Source organism: Phacochoerus africanus, chromosome 2 (genome assembly GCF_016906955.1).
Source record: "Phacochoerus africanus isolate WHEZ1 chromosome 2, ROS_Pafr_v1, whole genome shotgun sequence".
In the NCBI taxonomy this organism is placed as follows: Eukaryota; Metazoa; Chordata; class Mammalia; order Artiodactyla; family Suidae; genus Phacochoerus; species Phacochoerus africanus.
In genome coordinates, this window is record NC_062545.1 from 76,873,202 (window position 1) to 76,897,483 (window position 24,282).

Here is a 24,282-nt window from a genome sequence, read left to right on the forward strand (position 1 = left end):
CTCCATCCTAAGTGACTAGATAAAGTTCCCAGTGCTACCCAGCAGGATCTCATTGCTTATCCACTCCAAAGGCAATAGTTTGTATCTATTAATCCCAGATTCCCAGTCCATCCCACTCCCTCCCCCAGTAAGTATTTTAATACTTATCCACAGGAAAGCTCAAGGAGGCCTTCTAAGACTTGTTAATGGTGGTAATAGTTTGCCATTTCACTCTAGATATACAGATTTTCTTTTTGATCGCTTTTTTCCTTTATTTTCTTTATTCCCCACAACAGCAGAGGAGGGTTTAAAGGGATGTTATACCCTATATATGGTATAATTAACTTTTTGATGGTATGCTAACTTGGTACCAGCCTGTTTGTGTACATTTTTTTTTGTCTTTTTTTGCTATATCTTTGGGCCACTCCCGCGGCACATGGAGGTTCCCAGGCTAGGGGTCCAATCAGAGCTGTAGCTGCCGGCCTACGCCAGGATCCGAGCCGCGTCTGCAACCTACACCACAGCTCAAGGCAACGCCGGATCGTTAACCCACTGAGCAAGGGCAGGGACCGAACCCGCAACCTCATGGTTCCTAGTCGGATTCGCTAATCACTGCGCCACAACGGGAACTCCTGTTTGTGTACATTTTACACTTTATTAAATGCTGGTAGCCATCTCCTGATCATGAGCATTATTAAATTAAATTTAGAAAATTGCAAAGTTAAATTTTTAAAATTATTATGCATTATCCACTTCCAACTCCAAAACCCCTTAGTTCTTTTTTTTTTTTTGTCTTTTGTTGTTGTTGTTGTTGTTGTTGCTATTTCTTGGGCCGCTTCCGCGGCATATGGAGGTTCCCAGGCCAAGGGTTGAATCGGAGCTGTAGCCACCGGCCTACGCCAGAGCCACAGCAACACGGGATCCGAGCCGCGTCTGCAACCTACACCACAGCTCACAGCAACGCTGGATCGTCAACCCACTGAGCAAGGGCAGGGACCGAACCCGCAACCTTATGGTTCCTAGTCGGATTCGTTAACCACTGAGCCACAACGGGAACTCCAAAAACCCCTTAGTTCTTAGTTTGATATACAAGGCATTGTACACTATAACTCCATGTAAATTACTTTCTTGATCTCCAGTTTCTTTCCTCTCTTTTCCATTAAAAAAGTGATTTATTGAAAATGTTAAGCACATTCCTATTGTCTTTACTAAATCATTCTTGTTTCTGATTTCTTCCATTGTTGCAAATATCAGCTTAAGTTTCTCTCCTAGAAAGCCCTCAATGACTTCCTCAGCTCCTTTCATTTCGTTATCATCATCAGCCTCAATGCCAAGCATACTAGGTACTTTCTGTATATTGCTTCATTCTCGTGCTAACCTTGTAAGGTTGTTTTACAGGTGACTGATTCTTAGTGAACTACACTCATTTGTAATGTTTTATGTAATGACTACATTCCTTTCTGTGTGTTCACAAGTCACCTTAAAAATCCAGTATACAAGGTATAATTATTGTCTTTGAGATTGATAGTGAATTTACCAGGGTTTTTGTTGTTGTTGTCATTGTTGTTTTGTCATGGCCAGGGTGTATGAAACTTGAAACCCTTGCTGCAGTTCCACCTGCACCACAGCTTTGGCAATGCCACATCTTTACCCTACTGTGCCATGCAGAAACTTTGCTTGCCTTTTCCCCTTTGTTCTTCCGTGTAATTATTATTGTTGAGGGCAGTACTTATAATTTGTTAAAATAGAGCTTTGTTGGCTTTTGTTTAAATGTATTTTTCTTAGTATTTTCTGCATCCACTAGATGGCAGGAATAACTACATAATGTAGTGATGAATGGGAGGGAATGAAAAACAAAAAGGAATAGGGAAAGAACAAAAGGCAGAGGGATGGAATGAGATTCTCACACTAAGCAGAGTTGAGTTTTAATATAAACAGGAAGTAAGAAAGGTGCAGACATCTTGGTTTGTGTTGTGTGTTCAAATAAAGTAGAACAATAAGTAAAGAGAATTTTATCAAGGGCTTTTTTTCCTGTTAGGAAAATTTGTTTTCCTTTTTGCAATTGGCCAGAAAGAAAAGTATTTTCATGCCAGGTATCTATTTTGTGCAGTCTGAATTTTGCTTCTCTTTGGCTCTCTTAAATATATAGATTTGTAGTTAATCTTAGCAAGTCCTACCTTTCTTTATTGAAAACCAGTCAGTATCTATGTTTTGATTCAGTTCCTCCTAATTTTTACGGTTACTTTTTAACCATAAAAAGTATACTATTCCTTGCATGGAAAGATGATAGTGTGATCCCTTCATGGCTCAGTGATTAACGAACCCGACTAACATCCATGAGGACGAGGATTCAGTCTCTGGCCTTGCCATGAGCAAGGGGGGGGAAGATAGTGAATCAAGTAATAGGTTACTTTTATTTATTAAGTGTGCCTTTAGGGCCTACCTTAAGTTTACCTAACTGGGTGATTTTTTTTTTTTTTATTCACTGCCTTTTGTCTCTTATCAGTGGTCATATTTACATTCATGTTTATTAATTTAATTTTCTTAACCTTTCTCGTTTCCTAATTCTTTTTTTTTTTTTTTTGCTTTTTAGGGCCTCACCCATGGCATATGGAAGTTCCCAGGCCAGTGGTCAAATTGGAGCTACAACTGCCATCTTACACCACAGCCACAGCAATGCAGGATCTGAGCCGAGCCATGTTTTCGACCCACACCACAGCAATGCCGGATCTTTAACCCACTGAACACGAGGCCAGGGATTGAACCCACGTCCTCATGGATACTAGTCAGATTCATTTCTGCTGTGCCCCAAAGGGAGCTCCCCAAATTTGTTATTCCAATTGAATATATATAATAATGAAAATAACCTCTATAGATTAGGTCAGGTAATTTATTACATTTAATCCTTTGTACGGCTCTGCAGGTATATTAGTCTGCTTAGGCTGCCTATAACAATATACCATAGACTGGATGGCTTATAAGCTACAGAAATTTGTTTTCTCACAGTTCTGGAAGTCCAAGTTTCTAGTGAGGACTCTGGCTTCTTGCTGTGTGCTCACAAGGCTTTTCCTTATAGATGAGATAGGGAGGGAGAGAGAGAGAAAGAGGAAAGAGGGGTTTAAGTTTTCTGGTGTCTCTTCTTGTAAGAACACTAGTCCTGTGGGATCAGGCCCCATCCTTATCACATACCTCATTTAACCTTAATGACTTCCTTAGAGTCCTCATTTCCAAGGAGCCACACAAAGGTTAAACAAACTTTACATTCTTTTTTTTTTTTGTCTTTTTGCCATTTCTTGGGCCGCTCCCACGGCATATGGAGGTTCCCAGGCTAGGGGTCTAATCGGAGCTGTAGCTGCCAGCCTACGCCAGAGCCACAGCAACTTGGGACCCGAGCCGTGTCTGCAACCTACACCACAGCTCACGGCAACGCCGGATCGTTAACCCACTGAGCAAAGGCAGGGATCGAACCCGCAACCTCATGGTTCCTAGTCAGATTGGTTAACCACTGCGCCACGACGGGAACTCCAAACTTTACATTCTTATGGTAATATTATTCCTATGTTGTAGATGAAGAAATTGAGACCAGGTAACTTAATTGCCCACAGTGAAGAGGTAGTAAGTGCAGAATCAGGATCTGATCTGTTCTCTGACACCAAATCCCCTAGTCTTTCTCATTAACACCCTGGTTAACCTCCTGTGCCCTTTCCCAATCTATTTTCTCATGGACACAGTCATACTTGAGGTGTTATTTTTGCTTAGAATTGATGCATTGAAAAAAATGTCCAAACGGGGGCTTTTCCTTCTAATTATAACCAGTTTATCTTCCACCTCTTTCACCTCCTATTTCTCTTTAACCAGGTTTTGGTCCTTATCCCTATTCTCATAATATCTCCCTTTTTACCTCAGCCATCATTCCTGCCCAGTTTAGGATCAGTCTTTCTGACAATGCTGAGTTTCAGTATATTTTAAGCCATCACCCCCTTGTTGTTTTAGACTCCTCTTATACTTTAATTGCCCCAGTCCTGAGCCAGCTATTTCTATAACGAACCTTGCATCTTGTTAGTGAGAAATCATTTTTGAAATCATACTCTGTATACTAGGGATTATTTCTGGGTTGGTCGTTGTTTTTGAGCTTTTTTAGTGGACAGAACTATGAAGTTTGTTAAGATAAAATATATCCTGAGTTCATACCGAAAATTCCTAACTCAAATTTAGAACAATATTTTATTTTGGCTTTTCTAGGGCCTCACCCATGGCATATGGAGGTTCCCAGGCTAGGGGTCTAATCGGAGCTGTAACTGCCAGCCTATGCCAGAGCCAGAGCAACGTGGGATCCGAGCCACGTCTTAAGACCTACATCACAGATCACCGCAATGCAGGATCGTTAACCACTAAGCAAGGGCAGGGATCAAACTTGCAACCTCATGGTTTCTAGTCGGATTCATTTCCGCTGCATCACGATGGGAACTCCAAGGATATTTTCTTTTATTTTTTTGGTCCTTTTGTCTTTTCTAGGGCTGCATCCTTGGCATATGGACCCAGGGTGCACCCTTGGCATATGCACCCAGGCTAGGGGTCGAATCGGAGCTGTGGGCACTGGCCTACGCCAGAGCCACAGCAACTCGGGATCTGAGCCACATCTGCGACCTACATCACAGCTCATGGCAACGCCAGATCCTTAACCCACTGAATGAGGTCAAGGATCAAAACAGCAACCTCATGATTCGTAGTCAGATTCATTAACCACTGAGCCACAACAGGAACTCCAGTATTTCTTTTTTTTTTTAACCTAATGAATTTTAACATATTTATAGTTGTACAATGATCATCACAACCCAATTTTACAGCATTTCCATCCCAAACATCCAGCACATCCCCATCCCCAAACTGTCTCCTTTGGTAACGATAAGTAGCTCAAAGTCTGTGAGTAAGTATCTGTTCTGCAAAGAAGTTCATTGTATCCTTTAGATTCCATATGTACGTGATGGCATATGAGGTTGATGTCTCACTGTCTAACTTCACTTAGCATGATAATTTCTAGGTCCATCCATGTTGCTGCAAATGCTATTATTTCATTCCTTTATATGGCTCAGTAACATTCCATTGTGTTCATGTACCACATCTTCTTTATCCACTCCTCTGTCAGTGGACATTTAGGTTGCTTGCATGTCTCAGCTATTGTATATATTGCTGCAGTGAACAAGCAGTACATGTATCTTTTCGAGTCATGGTTTTCTCTGGATAGATGCCCAGGAGTGGGGTTGCTGGATCAAATGGTAATTCTATTTGTAGTTTTCTGAGGAATCTCTGTACTGCTTTCCATAGTAGTTGCACCAATTTACATTCCCACCAACAGTGTAAGAGGGTTCCCTTTTCTCCACGGCCTCTCCAGAATCTATTGTTTGAAGACTTTTTGATGACGGCCATTCTGGCTGGTGTAAGGTGGTACCTCATAGTGGTTTTGATTTGCATTTCTCTAATAATTAGTGATGTTGAACATCTTTTCGTGTGTTTTTTGGCCATCCATATGTCTTTGGGAAATTATCTGTTTAGATGTTTTCTGCCCATTTTTTGATGGGGTTGTTTGTATTTTTGGTATTGAGCTGTAGGAGGTGTTTATATATTTTGGAGATTAAGCTGTTGTCAGTCATTTCATTTGCAAAGATTTTCTCCCATTCTGTGAGTTGTGTTTTCCTTTGTTTAGGGTTTCTTTTGCTGTGCAAAAACTTTTTTTTTTTTTTTTTTTTTTGATTTTTAGGGCCACACCTGCAGCATATGGAGGTTCCCAGGCTAGGGATCAAATCAGATCTACAGCTGCCAGCCTACACCACAGCCACAGCAATGCAGGATCCTCAACCCACTGAGCAAGGCCAGGAATCGAACCCGAGTCCTCATGGGTACTAGTCAGATTCCTTTCTGCTGAGCCATGATGGGAACTCCTATTTTTGTTTCTACTGTTATTACTCTAGGAGGTGGATCTGAGAAGATAATTGCTGTGATTTATGTCAGAGAGTGTTTGGCCTATGTTTTCTAGTATCTGGTCTGGTGTGTGTTTGTTTTTTGTCTTTTTGCCATTTCTAGGGCTGTACCCACAGCACATGGAGGTTCCCAGGCTAGGGGTCAAATCAGAGCTGTAGCCGTCAGCCTACTCCAGAGCCGCAGCAACGCAGGATCTGAGCCGCATCTTTGACCTACACCACAGCTCACGGCAACTCTGAGCGAGGCCAAGGATCAAAACCGAAACTTCATGGTTCCTCTTGGATTCGTTAACCACTGAGCCACTGACAGGAACTCCTAATATCTGGTTTTATATTTAGGTCTTTAATCCGTTTTGAGTTTATTTTTCTGTATGGTGTCAGGGAGTGTTCTAATTTCATTTTTTTACATATTTTTATCCATTTTTCTCAGCACCAGTTATTGAAGGGACATCTTTCTCCATTGTATATTCTTACCTCCTTTGTCATAGATGAGTTGACTGTAGGTGCATGGGTTTAATTCTGGGCTATCCTGTTCCACTGATCTATATTTCTGTTTGGGGCCAGTAACATACTGTTTTTATGACTGTAGCTATAGGCTGAAGTCAGCCTGATTCCTCCAGGTCTGATTTTCTTTCTCAGGATGGCTTTGACTATTCTGGGTCTTTTGTGTTTCCAAATAAACTTAGGAATATTTTGTTCTAGTTCTGTGAAAAACGTTTTTGGTAAAATGATAGAGATTACATTGAATCTGTAGATTGCCCTGGGTAGTATAGTCATTTTGACAGTATTGATTCTTCCAATCCAAGAGCCTGGTATATCTTTCCATCTGTTTGTGTCGTCTTTGATTGGTTTCATCAGCATCTTATAGTTTTTCAGAGTACAGGTCTTTTGTCTCTTTATGTAGGTTTATTCTTAGGTATTTTATTCTTTTTTATGTGATGGTAAATGGAATTGTTTCCCTAATTACTCTTTCTGATCTTTCATTGCTAGTGTATAGAAATGCAGCTGATTGCTCTGTTAATTTGTATCCTGCAACATTAGCAAATTCATTGATGAGCTCTAACAGTTTTCTGGTAGCATCTTTAGGATTTTCTAGGTATAGTATGTCATCTGCAGATGGTAGTGGTTTTACTTTACCTTTCCAATTTGGATCCTTTTATTTATTTTTCTTATCTGATTGCCATGGCTAGAACTTCCCAAACTATGTTGAATAGTAGTGGCGAGAGCAGACATCCTTGCCTAGTTCCTGGTCTCAGAGGGAATTCTTGGCTTTTCACCATTGAGAATGATGTTAAGCTTAGGGTTTGTCATATACGACCTTTATTATGTTGAGGTAGGTTCCCTCTTTGCCTACTTTCTGAAGAGTTTTTATCAGAAATGGGTGTTGAATTTTGTCAAAAGCTTTTTCTGCATCTATTGGAAGGTTTTTATCCTTCAGTTTGTTAATGGGGTGTATCACACTGATTGATTGCGGATATTGAAAAATGCTTGCATCCCTGGGATAAATCCCACTTGGTCATGATGTACAATCCTTTTAACATATTGCTGCATTTGGTTTGCTTATATTTTGTTGAGGATTTTTGCATCTATGTTTATCAGTCATCAGTGATATTGGTGATACGGGCCTGTATTTTCTTTTTTTGTTGTATCTTTGGTTTTTTTGTTTTTTGTTTTTTTTTTGTCTTTTTGTCTTTTCTAGGGCTGTACCCACAGCATATGGAGGTTCCCAGGCTAGGGGTCTAACTGGAGCTGTAGCCACCAGCCACAGCCATAACCACAGCAATGCCAGATCCGAGCCGAGTCTGTGACCTACAGAGGTCACAGGTAGTTCACGGCAATGCTGGATCCTTAACCTACTGAGCGAGGCCAGGGATCAAACCCACAACCTCATCTAACCTGGTCAGATTCATTAACCACTGAGCCATGACGGGAACTCCTTATCTTTGGTTTTTATATCAGGGTGATGGTGGCCTTATAGAATGAGTTTGGGAGTATTTCTTCCTCTGCAGTTTTTTGAAATAGTTTCAGAAGGATAGGTGTTCTTGTCTAAATACTTGATAGAATTTGCCTCTGAAGCCATCTGGTCCTGGACTTTGTATATTGGAAGATTTTGTATTATTTTTAAATTTTTATTTATTTATTTATTTATTTATTTATTTATTTATTTATTTATTTATTTTTGTCTTTTGCCTTTTCTAGAGCTTCTCCCGCGGCATATGGAGGTTCCCAGGCTAGGGGTCGAATCGGAGCTGTAGCCACCGGCCTACGCCAGAGCCACAGCAATGCAGGATCCGAGCTGCGTCTGCGACCTACCCCACAGCTCATGGCAATGCTAGATCCTTAACCCACTGAGCAAGGCCAGGGATCGAACATGCAACTTCATGATTCCTAGTCGGATTTGTTAACCACTCCGCCACGATGGGAACTCTGAAGATTGTGCTTTTCTAAGAATTTTTCCATTTCTTCTAGGTCGTCCATTTTATTGGCATTTAGCTGTTTGTAATAGTCTCTTATGGTAGTTTGTGATTCTGTGATGTCCATTGTAACTACTCCTTTTTCATTTCTAATTTTATTGATTTGAGTCCTTTCTCTTTTTTCTTGTTGAGTCTGGCTAAGGGTTTATCAATTGTGTTGATCTTGTCAAAGAACCAGCTTTTAGTTCATTGATCATTTCTATGGTTTTGTTTCTTTTCTATTTCATTTATTTCTGCTCAGATTTTTTTTTTTTTTTTTTTTTGGTCTTTTCTAGGGCCACACCAAGGCATATGGATGTTCCCCAGGCTAGGGGTCTAATCGGAACTGTAGCCACTGGCCTACGCCAGAGCCACAGCAATGCAGGATCCTAGCCGCGTCTGTGACCCACACCACAGCTTACGGCAATGCTGGATCCTTAACCCACTGAGCAAGGCCAGGGATCAAACCCGCAACCTCATGATTCCTAGTTGGATTCGTTAACCACTGTGCCACGATGGGAACTCCTGCATTTTCTAGAATTTTAGATAAATGGAATCATAGAGTATGTACTTTTCTTGGCCTTCTTTCACTCAGTTTGAGATTCATCCGCATTGTTGTATGTATCAAGCCTTTATTTCTTTTTATTGCTGAGCAGTATTCCATTTATAGCCATTCTACAGTTTGTTTACACCTTCATCTGTCATGGACATTTAGACTGGTTCTAGCTTTTGACTGTTAGCAATAGAGGTGCTATGAACATTTATATACAAATTTTTGTGGGGACCTTTGTTTTCATTCTTTGGGGTAAATACCTTGGAATAAGAATGATTGAGTCATTTTATAGTGTATGTATAGCTTTTCAAGAAACTGCCAGAATTCCTGCTGTGGCACAGTGGGATCAGTGGTGTCTTGGGAGCGCTGGGATGCAGGTTCCATCCCTGGCTTGGCACATGGGTTAAGGATCCAGCATTGCCCCAGCTGTGACTTAGGTCGCCAGCTGTGGCGCATATCTGATTCCTGGCCTCAGAACTCCATGTGCCTTAGGGTGGCCGAAAAAAAAAAGGAAGGAACTACCAAATGTTCTCCAACATGGTTGTACCATTTTGCCTTCCCACCCTAGGAAATACACTGACCAGGGAAGTTCCAGGTGCTCCACCTCCTTACCAATACTTGGTAGGCTATTCTTTTTAACTTTATTTGCTTTAATGGGTGTTGTATAGTGATAGTAATGTGCTTCCAAAGTCAAATCTACAAAATAGAGGAGTGGTGGCATTGCAATTTTAATTGACATATTCTGGTGACTGTTGATATTGAACATATTTCCATGTGCTCATTAGCCATTTATATATCTTTTTTTTTGTCTTTTTATTTATTTATTTTGTCTTTTTGCCATTTCTTGGGCCGCTCCCGTGGCATATGGAGATTCCCAGGCTAGGGATCGAATCGGAGCTGTAGCTGCCGGCCTATGCCAGAGCCACAGCAACGCGGGATCCGAACCGCGTCCGCGACCCACACCACAGCTCACCGCAACGCCAGATCGTCAACCCACTGAGCAAGGGCAGGGACTGAACCCGCAACCTCATTGTTCCCAGTCAGATTCACTAACCACTGCGCCACGACAGGAACTCCAGCCATTTATATATCTTTGGTAAAGTCTCTTTTTGAATCTTAGTCTGATTTTTTAATTGAGTTATTTGTCGTCTTGTTGAATACTAAGGTAGAGTGTGTGTGTGTGTGTGTGTGTGTGTAAATCGGTCAGTCAGTCTTTGGTCTGTCTGCTGTATAGTCTTTGAATACTTCTTCCCAGTCCATGGCTTGCTTTTCTGTTGTTTTTGGTTTTGGTTTTGGTTTTTCTTTTTTATAGCCACACCTGCGGTGTATGGAAATTCCCTGCCTGGCTAGGGGTCAAATAGGAGCTGCATCTGTGGGCTGCATCACAGCCATGGCAACACTGGATCCTGGTTGCATCTGCGACCTGTGCTGCAGCTTGTGGCAACACTGGATCGTTAACCCACTGGGTGAGACCAGGGATCAAATCTGTGTCTTCACAGATGCTATGTCAGGTTCTTAACCCTGTGAACCACAATGGGAACTCTTAATGATGTCTTTTCAAAAATATTTTTTTTCATTGAGGTATTGTAGTTGAATTACAATATTATGTAAGTTTCAGATGTATAGGTCTTTAACTTCCCTAGGTCAGTGTATTCCTAGGTATTTTATTCTTTTTGATGCAGTTTTAAATGGGATTATTTGCTTAATTTCTCTTTACTAATAATGTGATATTAGTATGTAGAAATGTAACAGGTTTCTGTACATTAATTTTGCATCCTACAACTTTACTGAATTCATTGATAAACTCTAGTAGTTTTTTGGATTTTATCATGTCACCTGCAAACAGTTTAGTCTTTTATAAAGAGCAGAACTTTTTTTTGTTTATTTTTTGCTTTTTAGGGCTGTACCTGCAGCCTATGGAGATTCCCAGGCTAGGGGTCAAATTGGAGCTACACGTGCCAGCCTATGCCACAGCCACAGCAATGCCAGATCCTTAACCCCCTGAACAAGGCCAGGGATCGAACCAGCGTTCTCATGGATCCTAGTCAGATTCGTTTCCACTGAGCCACGACGGGAACTCCTAAAGAGCAAAAGTTTTAAATTTTCCTGTCTACTTTATCCATTTTTTTTTTCTTTAATGGTATTTTTTTTACAGTGTTTTGTTTAAGAAACCTTTGCTTATCCTGAGATTACAAAGATTTTTCTCATATATATATATCATATATATATATATATATGATATATATATAAAACTTATATTTTTGAAATCTTGTAATTTTTGATCTTAGGTTTAGATTTTATGATCCATTTCGAGTTAATTTTTGTGTATAGTGTCAGGTAAGGATCAGTGTTCTTAAAACTTTCTACCTCATTTCATTCTTTTTGTTCGTTTTGTTTTTTCTTTCTTAAAGTGTATGGGAGTTCCCATCATGGCTCAGTCGATAATGAATCAGACAAGTACCTATGAGGATGTGGGTTTGATCCCTGGCCTTGCTCAGTGGGTTAAGGATCTCATGTTGCCATGAGCTGTAGTAGAGTTCACAGATATGGATCGGATCTTGCATTGCTGTGACTGTGGTGTAGGCCGGTGGCTGCAACTCTGATTAGACCCTTAGCCTGGGAACCTCCATATGCTTCAAGTACGGCCTTAAAAGCAAAAAAAAAAAAGTAGGTAAAAGGCACATACCTTTAAGGTTTGCATTACAAAAGCCCAATTTCAGGGGTAACCAGAGTGTACATATCTTGTTCTCCAGAATTCTGACCTCAGTAATGCTGCCACAACAGTGAGTGGGGTTTTACTAACTTGGGGACTGAAGGAGAGTCAGATTTTGGTAAAATTGTGGGAAAGTTCTTCATTAATTATGACCAGAGTTTAGATTCACATATCTTGAAGGGGAGTTCCCGCCATGGCTCAGCAGAAATGAATCTAACTGGCATCCATGGGGACTTAGGTTTGATCCCTAGCCTCAATCAGTGGGTTGAGGATCCAGCATTGCCTTGAGCTGTGGTATAGGCTGGCAGCTGTTAACTCCAATTTGACCCTTAGCCTGGGAACTTCCATATGCCGTAGGTGCAGCCCTAAAAAGACAAATAAGTAAATAAGTAAATAAATAGCTTTGAGAAGTGTACAATTGGTTTATAAAAATATCCTGAGGAATTTTTGTTTGAAATAATAGAGAAGGGTGTTGCCTACATGTGCATGCACACTTGTGTCTGTTTAGTGTACATTAGTGCAGTGATTTTTTTTTTCCACACTCACGGCATGTGGAAGTTCCCAAGCCAGGTATCAAACCCTCGACACAGCATGTGACCCAAGCCCCTGTGGTGACACTAGATCCTTGACCCACTGAACCACAAGGGAACTCGTGATTTTCTTTTAGTTGTCCACAGAAAAGAAAAAGCAAATGAAAAAAGATGTTTATGTCCATACACATGGAAGAAAGTCCCATTATGAGCTGATGGGAAGGAAGAAAAGGAAGAAAAATGTTGGTTACAAATTGGGACAGAATGAAGATATTTCCTCTTTGTGACATCACCTGTCTTAAGGCAGCTCTTCCTAAGTTGTTAAGTTGGATATCCTTTTATACATCCCATTTTCTTAGCTAAGTTTATTTGTGTGTTTCCATTTAGCCTCCTCTAGGTTCAGTCTTCTTATCTTATAAATGAGGTGATCAAACTTGATTGTTTTTCAAATGTCTTTCATTCACATGCCCCCCTCATAACTTGAGCCATGTTCATGTAGCATCCAGAGAATTGTCAATTGGAGATTTTTCTTTAAAGTGACTCCTCTCTGCAGCAACATGGATGGAACTAGAGACTCTCATACAAAGTAAAGTAAGTCAGAAAGAGAAAGACAAATACCATATGATATCACTTATATCTGGAATCTAATATACGGCACAGATGAACCTTTCCATGGAAAAGAAACTCACTTGGAGAACAGACTTGTGGTTGCCAAGGGAGAGGGGGCAGGAATGGGATGGACTGGGAGTTTGGGGTTAGTAGATGCAAACTATTGCATTTGGAGTGGATAAGCAGTGAGATCCTGCGGTAAAGCATAGGAAACTATATCCAGTCACTTGTGATGAAACACGATGGAGGATAATGTGAGGAAAAAAAATATATGTATATATGTATGACTGGGTCACTTTGCTGTACAGTAGAAATTGACAGAACACTGTAAATCAATTAAAATGGAAAAAATCATAAAATTATTTTAAGAAAAAAATCAGCTCCTCTCTTTTAAAAGAAACTTTGTCCCTACTCTGAATAGAAAGTGGTATAACAATGACATAAATAATGCATTGTAGATTTTATCTGCCTGTATGTAATTTACAGTTATCTCCTGTGCCACCCAGGTATGATTACTCTTTTTGGAAAAACCATCTACTCATTGATCTTGATGTTTCTTTTCTGGCTTTGACACTTTAGACTGCTTTTCTTTGCTCACATAATTGCGATTTCTTGTTAGAATTTTCCTAATTGGCCTCCACTGTATAACAAAAGCTAGTTTGATTCAGTAGTCAAAAGTTTGAACACCATTTTTCTAGAAATTTGCCGTTTTAACCTACCTATCTTAATAGATTAAAAATTTATGCCTTGTTTTACATTTTCTAAAAAGTTAATATCCACAGTAAACATGATGTACTCTTCTGAGCATTAGCTTAGAGGAAGAGCTTCAAAACTAAAAAATTGTGGAGTTCCTGTCATGGCGCAGTGGTTAACGGATCCGACTGGGAACCATGAGGGTGCGGGTTCAATCCCTGGCCTTGCTCAGTGGGTTGAGGATCCGGCATTGCCGTGACCTGTGGTGTGGGTGGCAGACGCAGCTCAGATCTGGCCTTGCTGTGGCTCTGGCGTAGGCCGGTGGCTATGGCTCCGATTGGACCCCTTGCCTGGGACCCTCCATGTGCCGTGGGGACGGCCCTAGAAAAGGCAAAAAAAAAAACTAAAAAGTTGTATGGCTCAGTAAGAAATACTATCATAAGATTAAATGATAGAGGAGAGTGACTGCTGGAGATTTTTCAGGGATCAGTTTTGTGCTACTTACCTTTTTTTTTTTTTTAACATGCTTTTATTCTTAATTTTTATTCATTTATTTAGCCATACCCGCAGCATATGAAAGTTCCTGGACCAGAGATTGAATCCAAGCTGCAGTTGTGACCTGTGCCAAGTGGATCGATCCTTAAATCCTTAATCCGCCTAGCTGTCAGGAAACTCTGCTGCTTACAATTTTTAGATAATATCCAAAGAGTTGCATTTAGAATGCAGCTAATTTGTAATTGAATTTTAAAGGTGTGTTGTTGTTGTTGTTGTTTTTAATAAGCTAATATGTGCTTTTAGATTTCTTCAGAGGCCCCACAGTACCAAATATCCGCCTGGCTGGTTTAGACTATGTTCTGCACTTCACTGCACTGAATGGGAAGATTTACTTTCGAAGCTATAAGTAAGTACCTTTCTTAGCATGTTTTTATAATCCTCAGGCTTAGCACTTAAGTGTGACTTTTAGAGAGCTAAAGCTTAGAATTGGTGTCTGGATGAAAGTTTGTTTGCAAAGTTTGCAAAATAGCAGTGACAAACTAGCTCTAAGCTGATCTTCAAGTCTGTCACTCCTCTGCTAACTTCTGCCTTTGAAACTCTGCTTTTCCAGAGCCCTGGAGCATCAAATGCTGCACTCCTTCTGAGCTTAAAACACTTAGTCTTGACCCGCCCTACCTTTATGCAATACCTCCTTGTTTTTCTTGACTGGATTTAGAGTGCCAGCCACAACTCTTAGGCCAGCTAAAGCAAATCTCAACACCTGGAGTCTAAATCTGAAAGGAATGAGAGAATTCATTTACCTTCTTTTTCCAGCCCAAGCCTTCTATCCCTACCTTCATCACAGTATAAATACAAATCCTAACAAGCTTATTTTGTCTTAATTAAAAACCTTAATGATGGAGCAACATGGATGGACCTAGAAATTATCATACTAAGTGAAGCAAGTCAGACAGTGAAAGACAAATATCATGAGATCGCTAATATGCGGAATCTAATAGAAATGGTACAATAGAACTTAAAAAACAGAAACAACCTCAAAAATCTCAAAACCCCTGTTCCTGTTGTGGCTCAGCAGGTTATGAACCTGACTGGTATCCCTGCGTATGTGGATTCAGTCCCTGGCCTTGCTCATTGGGTTAAGGATCCAGTGTTGCTCTGACTGTGGTGTAGGCCAGCAGCTGCAGCTCTGATTCAGCCCTTAGCCTGGGAACTTCCATATGCCTGTATGCCACAGGTACAGCCCTAAAAAGCAAAAAAAAAAAAAAAAATCAAAACCAAACTTAGGTTTACCAAAGGTGAAAACATGGAGGGTAGGGAGGGACAAAATAGTGGGTTAGGATTAATATATATACACTATGTAAAGTAGGTAACAATATATACATTACTGTATGTAAAATAGGTGCTGTGTGTACAGCACAGGGTAATCTACTGAGTATTGTGTACTAACCTGTATGGAAAAAGAATCTTAAAAAGAAATGGATATGTGTTTATGTATAACTGATTTACTTTGCTCTACACCTGAAACTAACACAACTTTGTAAGTCAACTATATTCCAATAAAATTAAAACACAAACAAAGCCTAATGACATGCCATGCCTGTGAATTAGCTTAGCCTCCAGGGGCCTGTGCTGTGCTGGGGAGGGGAAGGAAGAGGTGGTCCCAGGAATGAGTGTCACCTCTGAGTCTAGCGCTCTATGCCAGGCTTCACCACGTGACGCAGGCAAGTCAGGGCCTCTGTTTTTCCTTTGCAAAGTGTGGTGATACCATCGAGGTAATTGTGAGGTCCCCCTGTGATAGACAGTGCTCTCTCCTGAGAGGAGAGACGTGCAGGCGGAGGTGGGACTATGCCAGAGAAGAGAGCCTGACCTCAGGCATTCTCACAGCCTGAGAGAATGCCTGCCCTCTTCGAGCCAGCCCTTAGGGAGTTAATAAAAGGTAATCATTAATACTGACACTTATTAATTTGTAAAGATCAGTAAGGCTTATTAAATGGTTTTGAACTTAAAAGGACCTCTGAACATGGAATTACATTACTATAACCTTGACCTGACTTGTTGGGGAAATAAAAGCATTACTGACATCTTCTATATATTCTATAGTAATTAACTCCTTGGAGAGTTTTGTTCACTGTAGATACCACAGCTATTAACATAAAACAAAATCTTCAGTAACTGCCACCTATGCCTCTGCTATGGCATTGGTTAGGTTTTATGGGGTGAAATATGCAGAACAAGAAGTATTAGCATATCTTGAAAAGCAAACACAGCATTCTAGGCAAGGAGTTTAAGTAATGAAAACAATGCCAAGAGAAGAGAGGGACATTGAAGGAAGAAAAATAAGGAAATTACAATTTTTTTTTTGTCTTTTGTTGTTGTTGCTATTTCTTGGGCCGCTCCTGCGGCATATGGGGGTTCCCAGGCTAGGGGTTGAATTGGAGCTGTAGCCACCGGCCTACGCCAGAGCCGCAGCAACGCGGGATCCGAGCCGCATCGGCAACCTACACCACAGCTCATGGCAACGCCGGATCGTTAACCCACTGAGCAAGGGCAGGGACCGAACCCGCAACCTCATGGTTCCTAGTCGGATTCGTTAACCACTGCGCCACGACGGGAACTCCAGGAAATTACAATTTAAACAAGAGTGGTAATGCCAGTCTTTCTCAAGAAATAGGCAAACCAGAAGTTTCCGGTGGCCTAGCAGTTAAGGACTCAGTGTTGTCGCTGCTGTAGCTTGGGTTTGATCCCTGGCGCAGGAACTTCACATGCCTTGGGCATGGCACCCCCCTTACCTGCAGAAAGAAAGAAGGAAATAGGGAAATCATATTTAAATATACATATATACAAGTAACCAATTAACATATCTAAATGAGAGGGAAGGAACAGAATTTTCTGTGTCCCTGCATCTTATTCCATGCAGTCTTGCAGAACTGAATGTCACCTTTGATTTAGAGCTTATAGGGAAACAAAGCTTGAGGTTAGGATCTGAGGTGGAGATGAAGCATGGCTTGTAAAGGTTCTAGGCAGTAGATACTTGACTGGCGTTACTAAGGCTTGCAATTGAAATGTCTTTCTTTTTTTTTTTTTTTTTTTTTTTTTGCTTTTTAGAACTGCACTCACAGCATATGGAGGTTCCCAGGCTAGGGGTCGAATCGGAGCTGTAGCCACCGGCCTACACCAGAGACACAGCAACGCGGGATCTGAGCCGCGTCTGCAACCTACACCACAGCTCATGGCAACACTGGATCCTTAACCCATTGAGCAAGACCAGGGATTGAACCTGTGTCCTCATGGATTCCAGTCAGATTCATTTCTGCTGAGCCACAACGGGAATTCCAAGAAATGTCTGTTTGTTTGTTTTTTATTTTAAGTGCAGTGTATGGAGTTCCCACCGTGGTACAGTGGGTTAAGAATTCAACTGCAGCAGGTGGGGTGGATAGAGAGGTGCTGGTTTGATCCTCGCCCAGCACAGTGGGTTAAAGGATCCAGTGTTGTTGCAGCTGTGGCTTGGATTCAAACCCTGGCCCAGGAACTTCCACATACTGCAGGTGTGGCTGTAAAAAATTTTTAAAAAACCAAAAAAAAAAAAAGGGAGGAGTTCTTGTGGTGCAGTGGGTTAAGAATCTGGTGTTGCCACAGCTATGGTACAGATCACAGATGCATATTGGATTCGATCCCTGGCCTAGAAGCTTCCTTATGCCTCGGGTGCAGCCAAAAAAGAAAAATGTAGTGTGTATGATGGGATGAGGGTAAAGGAATTGGTTTTAATTTTTGTTTTTTTTTAGAGTTGATGTCTAATAGTCTCTTCATTTTCCTTGGCATGACCCCAAAAATCCTTTATAAATTCCCTATTAAGACGTTTCTCTTTAGAGTAAACAGATTTTTTTATAAGTTTTATTTAATTAGTTGATTTACAATTTTGTGATAATTTCTGCTGTACAACAAAGTGAATTCAGTTATACATGTAACATGTCTTTTAAAGGATTAACAATTAATGATTTTAGAGTCAAAATTCACTGTTTAAAGCTATTAATAAAGAGAAAAGATGACAGCCCTATCACCAGAAATCATATGCAGAGAACTGAAAATTGGAGAAAGTTTCCTTTTATTTCTGACAAGTAGAACTAGAATAGTAAACATCCTCAGTGATGTGATTAAGATCAGATTATCCACACAGACATTTTTCACTGTAATTTAATGCTTCAATAAATAGCAACATATGTAGTTATATGTAGTTACTTGGAAATAATCTTAATTTTACACATCTCTCAAAAGATTACTTTGTTAGGAGGACACTTCCATAAATGAAAAGGTACTTGCGTTATCTGACTCTTTCAGGCATGCCATGAACTAAATGTTCTGGATTGACAAGTTTTCTTTTAGCTGAAAATTAGCATTTTAAGTGATAGAAGTTCCCAGGCTAAGGGTCCAATTGGAGCTGTAGCTGCTGGCCTATACCACAGCCATAGCAGCTTGGGATCCTTAACCCACCCACTGAGCGAGGCCAGGGAAGGATCCTATTTCATACAAGATCTGTCTCACTTGCTGTTTCTCAACAATATTGTATACTTTGGTTTTTAAAAATGAGTGAAGCAAAGAATATACTTGGCCTAAATATATAAAAATTGTAATAATCTTAGCCTTTCTAAACATTTTTTTATTTTATGGAACTGTAATCCTCTAGAACACAAATTTGGGAGGGGGTAGGGAATGGAACTTTTATCAAAGTCAAAGCAACATTTCTTTCTTATTTTTTTTTTTTGTCTTTTTGTCTTTTCTAGGGCTGCACCCTCGGCATATGGAGGATCCCAGGCTAGGGGTCTAATCGGAGCTGTAGCCACCGGCCTACACCAGAGTCCAAGCTGTGTCCGCACCCTGTACCACAGCTCATGGCAACGCCGGATTCTTAACCCACTGAGCAAGGCCAGAGATTGAACCCGCAACCTCATGGTTCCTAGTCCGATTCGTTAACCACTGTGCCACAACGGGAACTCCCAAAGCAACATTTCTTTTTTGCTATTTCATAAAGGTTGCTGTTGAAGAAATCTGGCTGCAGAACACCACGCATTGAATTGGAAGAGATGGGACCCTCATTGGATCTGGTTCTGAGGAGGACACACCTTGCGTCAGATGATCTGTATAAGTTATCTATGAAAATGCCTAAAGCCCTCAAGGTACATGACTTGGAGATTGGTCCCATGTTTATTTGTATATTTCACTCTTCTTTACAGAAAGAATTTGTGGCATATTACATTAAAGAATATACATAAAGTGATCAATAAAATAGATAAAATTAGACTCTCAGAGACAAGGAAAGGAGAAAGAAGCAAATAAACCAACCATAAAGGATAGTAAAATCATAGAAACCAAACATCAAGTATTGCTGAGAGCTTTCTCGTAGCCAAGACTGCCCATTTTCAGCAAAAATGGGAATCATTTTGGGCATCGTGAAGATGGGATTTCAAGCATAAGATATATATATATAACTTGTACTTGCGTAAAATGTGTTTTGACTTTGAATGGTTTTTTTAAAGTAACTCGAAATAGCATCTCTGGAATGCCAGTAAAGATTGAAATGATAGTCACAATTCCTTAAGCCGAACACAGGAAGTTCTCTTGGTGCATGACAGTGGTTAATGTACTCTGTAGCGTTACTTCTCAGTTTTCCTGGGCATTGTTAGACATGCTGGATCTCAGGTCCCACCTTAATCTTACTGAATTAGAATTTACATTTTAACAAGATCCCCAAGTGCTTTGTATGTACTTAAGTTTGAGAAGAAAGGGATGTAGGGCTCTAGACCCCACATCGTTGAAGGGGTGTGTACTGATGGAAATTGTTAATATGAGAGTTGAACGCTAGATTTTTACTAGATCATAATGGTGGACACCATTAAATAATATATATATTCTTGTTTCATAGCCAAAGAAGAAGAAAAATATCTCTCATGATACTTTTGGTACAACTTATGGAAGGATTCATATGCAGAAGCAAGACCTAAGCAAACTACAAACCAAGAAAATGAAGGGGCTGAAGAAGCGACCTGCAGAAAGGATAACAGAGGACCAGGAGAAAAAAGCAAAGAGAATTAAAAAGAATTGATGGAACTTCACCAATAACTGCATTTTTATTTTTAGCCTTTACCTAACGAGAATTATCAAGTGGTGATTTCTTACAAGATTTTATATATTTTTATAACTTGATGATTTCATCTCAACTATATATTATATATAATATGAACAGTAACATTCTAGTATTAGGTTGGAAGTTAGCCTCCTACTTGAGATATTACATTCTGATATGCCATTTTCTTCCTGTGATGTGACAGTTCCCTCTCCCCACCCCCCAACAGAGTCCTCTGTTTCATTTGGTAAGTGAGTGAGGAGGGATCTCCAGAATAACCAGTGGTATTTTAGAGAATTTTGGACTAAGTTTTAGATAAAGGGAGGAAAGTCATGGAGAGTAGAAATGGTCCAAGGTAACTCTACATGCTTAGTATGAGCTGCCTGGAAAGTTGACCCCAGCTCCAAACAGACACCTACAGCCTGACTTTTATTTTTGACTTTCCTGTTATTTTGCCTATAATTCTACCAGTTCTCTAATCTCATTTTGAGATTTTAACTGTCTTAAAACATAGGTCTCTAAGAGAGGTGTCTACTACCTGATCATATAACCTTATAATTGATTATAAGAGCGTCTGCTACTAAATGGAGCCCTGTCTATCTTTGAGGGAAAGGACGTTTGGATGGAAGTTGAAGTGAGAAAGGAGAGAAAAGTTAAGTTTTAAGACAGGGGACCCTTTAGGGTACTTGGTAGCCCTAGGTAGCTAAAGGTCACAAGAAGGCCCTGGGTGTGTGCATACTGTTAGGAGTAAGCCAAAGCCAAACAACCCATTTTGACTTTTTTTTTTTTTTTTTTTTTGCTATTTCTTTGGGCCACTCCCTCGGCATATGGAGGTTCCCAGCCTAGGGGTTGAATCGGGGGAGCTGTAGCCACCAGCCTACGCCAGAGCCACAGCAACGCGGGATCCGAGCCGCGTCTGCAACCTACACCACAGCTCACAGCAGTGCCAGATCGTTAACCCACTGAGCAAGGGCAGGGACCGAACCCGAAACCTTATGGTTCCAACCATTTTGACATTTTCTTGAAGCCTGACCTTGTGCCTAGGAAAATGGGAAAACACCTTCTATTTCTTCCTCCTAGAAATGCCAACTTATTTGCCGTAAGTTTAGAATTTAGTTTTCTTGATTAACTCCCTGGCAGAGAAGCTCCCTTATACACAGAAAAACAAATGCCTTTGTTTTCAGTTCTTTGTCAAGGAGCCCCTCCATGCCTATGTGTACGTGCGTTTGTGTGAGTTTGTTGACATGAAACAAAAGCTGGAACCTCAATTCTGCTTCCTGCATCCTTTCTCTTCTCTTGTAAACCCATTCTTTGGCCTTCCCTCTCCCTAAGCCTTTCCAAATGCCTAATATTCTCCTCTTCCCTATAAAAATGAGGGAGCTGTTGTCACACTTGTTGCCTGATTGTTCACTTAAAACAAAGACTGCAGTTTTAGATCTGAAGCAGGTATTTGTATTTTATGGCTAAATGGGATAAAGGGCTAAGTTAAAATGATTCACATCCTGCCTTCTGCATATAGATGGACAATGGTTGGGGAGAAGGGGAGTCAAGAAAGGAGCATCCGAAGTGGTGGGTGCACAGTCCTTCCCCAGGGCCTGACCCCTGCCTGGTCCAGGTAATGCTAATGGAGGTAGTGATTTAGGAGGGAGGCAAAGCAGTGGGTCTTCACCAGCTACGTACGGAAAGGACCCTGCCGCACTGGGCAGTTAGCATCATAACCCCATGCCATCTTGGGCCCATTCGGTTCCTCCTGTCCTTCAGCTGACCCGTCCTAGGGTAGTAAATCTCTTCTCTGGTGTCAAGGGCTTTGTAGTTAATAGATGTTGTTTAACGATTGTTAGGCCAGGTGGCCTTTGTGCCCTATTAGTCTCCAAACAATAATGAAGACCTTCACTGACATATTTCTGGCGCCCATGAGGCTAGTTACCCATTCATAAATCTTGATTTAGGAATGCACTTCCCAGTTCCAAGCACGTACCCCCACACTCTAGGTTAACTATAAAATTGTCCCAATGGTGGCAGTGAATGCTTCTGGATGTCACCCACCCACCCTGTCCCACCCTGTGAGTAAACTGCCCTGCAATGAGCTGATTCATTGATTATGGGGGGTGGCCTGCCTCATTTTTTGGTCTCAAGATACTGTCGGTTTGGTGGTCGTTTTTCGTTCCCTTTGTCCATCAACATATACCTTGACCCCTCTCCACCAAGAAGACCTACTCCAGCAATTCAACCAGTCTTAAAGATAGCCACATTCCCTGCGGAAGAGACAGTTTCTTAGAGGTGTTTTTTGGTTTGTTTTAATCCGTAACCCTCTTGTTTGAGATTTGGTAATACAGCCTTCTGTTTCCTATGTAATTTTTATCTCTGATAATAGTGTCTAAAGTATTTGCATCAAATAAGAGAAGTATTATATAGTATTACTGAAATCTAACTCAAAACACTTTTTTTTTTTTTTTGGTCTTTTTGCCTTTTCTAGGGCCACTCCCACAGCATGTGGTGGTTCCCAGGCTAGGAGTCTAATCGGAGCTGTAGCTGCCTGCCTGCGCCAGAGCCACAGCAACGCGGGATCCGAGCCGCGCCTGCAACCTACACCACAGCTCACGGCAGCGCCAGATCGTTAACCCACTGAGCAAGGCCAGGGATCGAACCCAAAACCTCATGGTTCCTAGTCAGATTTGTCAACCACTGTGCCACAAGGGGAACTCCTCAAAACGCTTTTTGTGGTAGTTGTTGAATAATCCCAAATTTGTGATCCACCATTTATATTAACTTTTTGTGAGAAGTGCATTTTAATTTCCATTTGTCCTTGAGCTTTTTTCTTCTGCAAATAGATGGACAGTGGCTGGGGAGAAGGGGCATCAAGAAAGGAGCATCGAAGTGGTGGATGCACAGTCCTTGATTTGGGATCTCAGTTCCCAGACCAGGGGTGAAGCTGGGCCACAGCAGTAAAAGCACTGTGTCCTGGAGTTGCCATCATGGCTCAGTGAGAATGAATCTGACTAGTATCCATGAGGATGCAGGTTCAGTCCCTGGCCTCGCTCAGTGGGTTAAGGATCCAGCATTGCCTTAAGCTGTGGCTCGGATCCTGCATTGCTGTGGCTGTGGTGTAGGCCAGCGGCTGCAGCTCCACTTTGACCCCTACCCTGGGAACTTCCATATGCCTCGGGTGTGGCCCAAAAAAGACAAATAGAAGGGGGGAGACTTGCTGCAATTCCGTTTGCAGCTCTGATTTGACCCCTAGCCTGGGAACTGCCATATGCCACGGGTGTGGCCCTAAAAAGAAATAAATAAATAGGAGGGGGGAGACTTGCTCCAAGTCCCTTTGCAATCATCTGATCATCTAGCTTCTGATCTCTCCTTCCTTTCATCATAGGTTTTGTTTGTTTGCTTGTTTTTTCACAATGCCCGGAAGTTCCAGGGCCAAGGATGAAACCCAGATCCACAGAAGTGACAATGCTGAACCCTTAACTGCTAGGCCACCAGGGAACATAGATAATTTTAGCCATTTCTCCCTACCACTCTCAGGTGAGGCCATGAATGGATTCACAGAAACTTTCTTTTTTTAAATGATTTTTATTTGTTCCATTATAGCTGGTTTACAGTGTTGTGTCAATTTTCTGCTGTACAGCAAAGTGACCCAGTTACACATACATATATACATTCTTTTTCTCCCATTATCCTCCATCATGCTCCATCACAAGTGACTAGATATAGTTTTAAAAATGGAAGAAGTTGAGTTCCCTTGTGGCCTAGTGGGTTAAGAATCTGGCATTGTCACTGCCGTGGCTCTGGTTACTGCTGTGGTGCAGGTTCAGTCCTTGGCCTGTGGGTGGTAGGGAGCTGCAAATGGACTTGGAGCAAGAAATTTTCACATGCCAAAGGTGCAGCCAAAAAAATTAAATGGAAGAAGTTGAGTAGGAAGGGTTCCAGAGTAGTCCTACCCTACCCTCAAGGTGGGTGAGATGTGGTATGGAAAGTACTAGGTTGATTGAAGTGACTAGGAGTCCCAATCCCAGAAAAGGATAATCAGCTAATCTTTTTTTTTTTTTTTTTTTTTCCTTAAATGGCTACATCTGGGCATGCAGACATTCCCAGGCCAGGGATCAAACTGCCACAGCAGTGACAGCACTGGATCCTTAACGTTCTAGGCTGCCAGGGAAC

General features: G+C 41.1%; 1 protein-coding gene across 2 annotated transcripts in view; it reads left to right on the forward strand.

Moving 5' to 3' along the window:
- RPF2 (ribosome production factor 2 homolog) overlaps positions 1-20,110 on the forward strand; it is a 43,801-nt gene extending 23,691 nt beyond the window's left edge. For both annotated transcript variants that reach the window (XM_047762779.1, XM_047762786.1), the window contains 3 exons: positions 14,307-14,409; positions 19,030-19,174; positions 19,921-20,110. In XM_047762779.1, coding sequence (XP_047618735.1) covers positions 14,307-14,409; positions 19,030-19,174; positions 19,921-20,100 — 428 coding nt within the window. In that variant the 3' untranslated portion in view covers positions 20,101-20,110. The remainder of the gene's footprint in view (positions 1-14,306; positions 14,410-19,029; positions 19,175-19,920) is intronic.
- The last annotated feature ends 4,172 nt before the right edge of the window (positions 20,111-24,282 follow it).